This window comes from Amphimedon queenslandica, unplaced genomic scaffold (assembly GCF_000090795.2).
Source record: "Amphimedon queenslandica unplaced genomic scaffold, v1.1 AMPQUscaffold_11638, whole genome shotgun sequence".
NCBI lineage: Eukaryota > Metazoa > Porifera > Demospongiae > Haplosclerida > Niphatidae > Amphimedon > Amphimedon queenslandica.
Window position 1 is genome coordinate 8,487 of NW_003548120.1, and position 2,220 is coordinate 10,706.

General features: G+C 37.8%; 2 protein-coding genes across 2 annotated transcripts in view; both read left to right on the forward strand.

Annotated features, from left to right (window-relative positions):
* LOC105315155 (uncharacterized) overlaps positions 1–807 on the forward strand; it is a 2,148-nt gene extending 1,341 nt beyond the window's left edge. Inside the window, exon 2 of the mRNA XM_011409695.1 lies at positions 3–807. Coding sequence (XP_011407997.1) covers positions 3–807 — 805 coding nt within the window. The remainder of the gene's footprint in view (positions 1–2) is intronic.
* Positions 808–1,384: 577 nt separating this feature from the next.
* LOC105315156 (uncharacterized) lies at positions 1,385–2,110 on the forward strand. Its single transcript, XM_011409696.1, has one exon. It carries the CDS (start codon positions 1,385–1,387, stop codon positions 2,108–2,110), a length of 726 nt encoding a protein of 241 aa, XP_011407998.1.
* The last annotated feature ends 110 nt before the right edge of the window (positions 2,111–2,220 follow it).

Sequence of the window (2,220 nt, forward strand, 5' to 3'; positions counted from 1 at the left end):
AGGGCTACAGTGTATGGACTGAAGTGGTCCATCTTTAAGAGTAAAGGGTTTAATGAGTACTCACAGTATGATGTTAATAACATTGTACTCACCTTTGGAAGGAAGGAGCTCAATGATGATGACTGTCTATTGACAGACTGTGGAATTAAAAATGGCTGTGTTGTACAATTTGCAGTTAAACTAAGAGGGGCAGGTGGACCAACCATAATAGTGTTCGATGAGGATTCACTAGACCCTGAATTTGATCATGACTTCACAAACGAATGTGACACAGGAAGAGTTTACTACCGAGGTCAGAGTCAAGGGTTCTTGGGTTTATTTAAACATGATTACCACTACAAGCGTCCTTATGGTTGGAATAGAATAGCTCTCAAAGTTAAGGGAAAGTATCCACCAGACGATACCTGGCTGGGTACACTGGTAGCTGGGTCTGAGAGAACTGAAAGTTCAAAAGGTGAATGGCCAGTCTCTTATCATGGAACAGGAAGAGAAGGAGCACAATGTATTGCAGTTGAAGGATACGACAGCAAACGATGGAGGAAGGAACCATGCTATCATGGTCAAGGCCATTATTCTACTCCAGATATTGAAGTAGCTGCCAAATATTACACAAAGCCATTTGATCAAAATGGTAAAAAATATGAGGCTGTCATGCAGAACAGAGTTAATCTCAGTCCTGGAAACACTATCATAATACCAAAGGAGAAGACACATGCTGGAGCAGAGTATTATGTGACATATTCTTCTGATGACCTGCGACCATATGGGATATGTATCAGGGAAGTTAAAGAGGATAGTAGTGACTAACTTTACTGAGTGAGAATAGACCATACCTAACAATTTTAAAAATGATATGACTTACTATTAGGATTTAAAATTATTTTGTATAAATATTTCACTACACAAACTGTTCCTGTCAAAACTAGTACTACAGATGTACTCCCACAAATGTATTCCACCTCCTCTAATTCAATTACTGCCAGGCATGTGACCGGCTCATGCCTCATGTGTTGTAGCAGAAGTGAGTAATATATCCATAAGGGCTCTATATCTATCAATAGACCTATTTGTATCGTAACCTGTTGCTCTTCATTATGTCAGTATCTAAGAGTCAACTACTAGCAGCTGCTTTAAATCAACTAGTGCAGCCCAACTATAGGATACTATCCAAAGATGATGATGTACAAGAAGAAATACGACACAATATAACTGATGCCACATATGAATTGATATGACACTTGATGTTGATATATAGTTATCCATATATTTATAATCCTTATATAAAGAAACCACAGCATGAGATACTAAGATAATTATAGCTGGATTAGATGAAAGCTCACTAACTGTGAGTCTGTGATGGTGGATGCAAATGGAACAATAGAAGATGCAATGTGGGACATGGCACAAGAATATTCAAGCTACATGTATCATCCACATTTTCATCCACTATTCATTCACTAGGGTACTCTTCGGTAGCAAGCAAATAGAGCTTGATAAGCCACTTACACGTTATTGTAGTATTGAGGGTGCAACGTTATTTACTGCAGATAGTGTATATGGTGGAGGGTGTTCATTTCTCTTTTTAAATGATGAGTTATTAGAGCCAGCATTTGATGATGACTTCACTCATATCACTGATGATGGGAGGGTATTCAAAAGAGGAGGGTATCCTTACAGGCGACCATACGGTTGGAACAGGGTGGTAGCGTTAAAAGTAAAGGGACAGTATGAGAATGATGTCTGGTTGGGAGCTCCTCATCATTGCACTGAAAGCTCACCAGGAGAATGGCCAGTATCTTATCATGGAACAAAAGAGATAGCTTCAATAAAGATAGCAGAAGGAGGATATGATGGAGACAAGTGTAGTGCTGATGCTAAATTTGGCAAAGGCCATTACTCTACACCTAATATTGATCATGCTGCAACACATTCAGATCCGTTTGAAGTGGATGGCAAAAAATACAAAGTTGTCATACAAAATAGAGTAAATATAAGGAATAGTAAAATAATACCAAAGGATATTACTGGCTATGGAGCTGATTACTATGTGACACAATCCAGTAATGACAAACGTCCTTATGCAGTGTGTATCAAAGAAGCAACATTCTAAAGTACATGAATGTGTGTTCTCTACTAAACATTAATGAGTCAAAACTTAATTTACATGGGCAATAACAATAATAGTTACATTTAGAATTGTCTTGTTTATTAGTAACAAAT

Bases quoted from the DNA above. Each gene is read 5' to 3' on its own strand.
- LOC105315156 (XM_011409696.1), top strand. From the start codon at position 1,385: ATGCAATGTGGGACATGGCACAAGAATATTCAAGCTACATGTATCATC.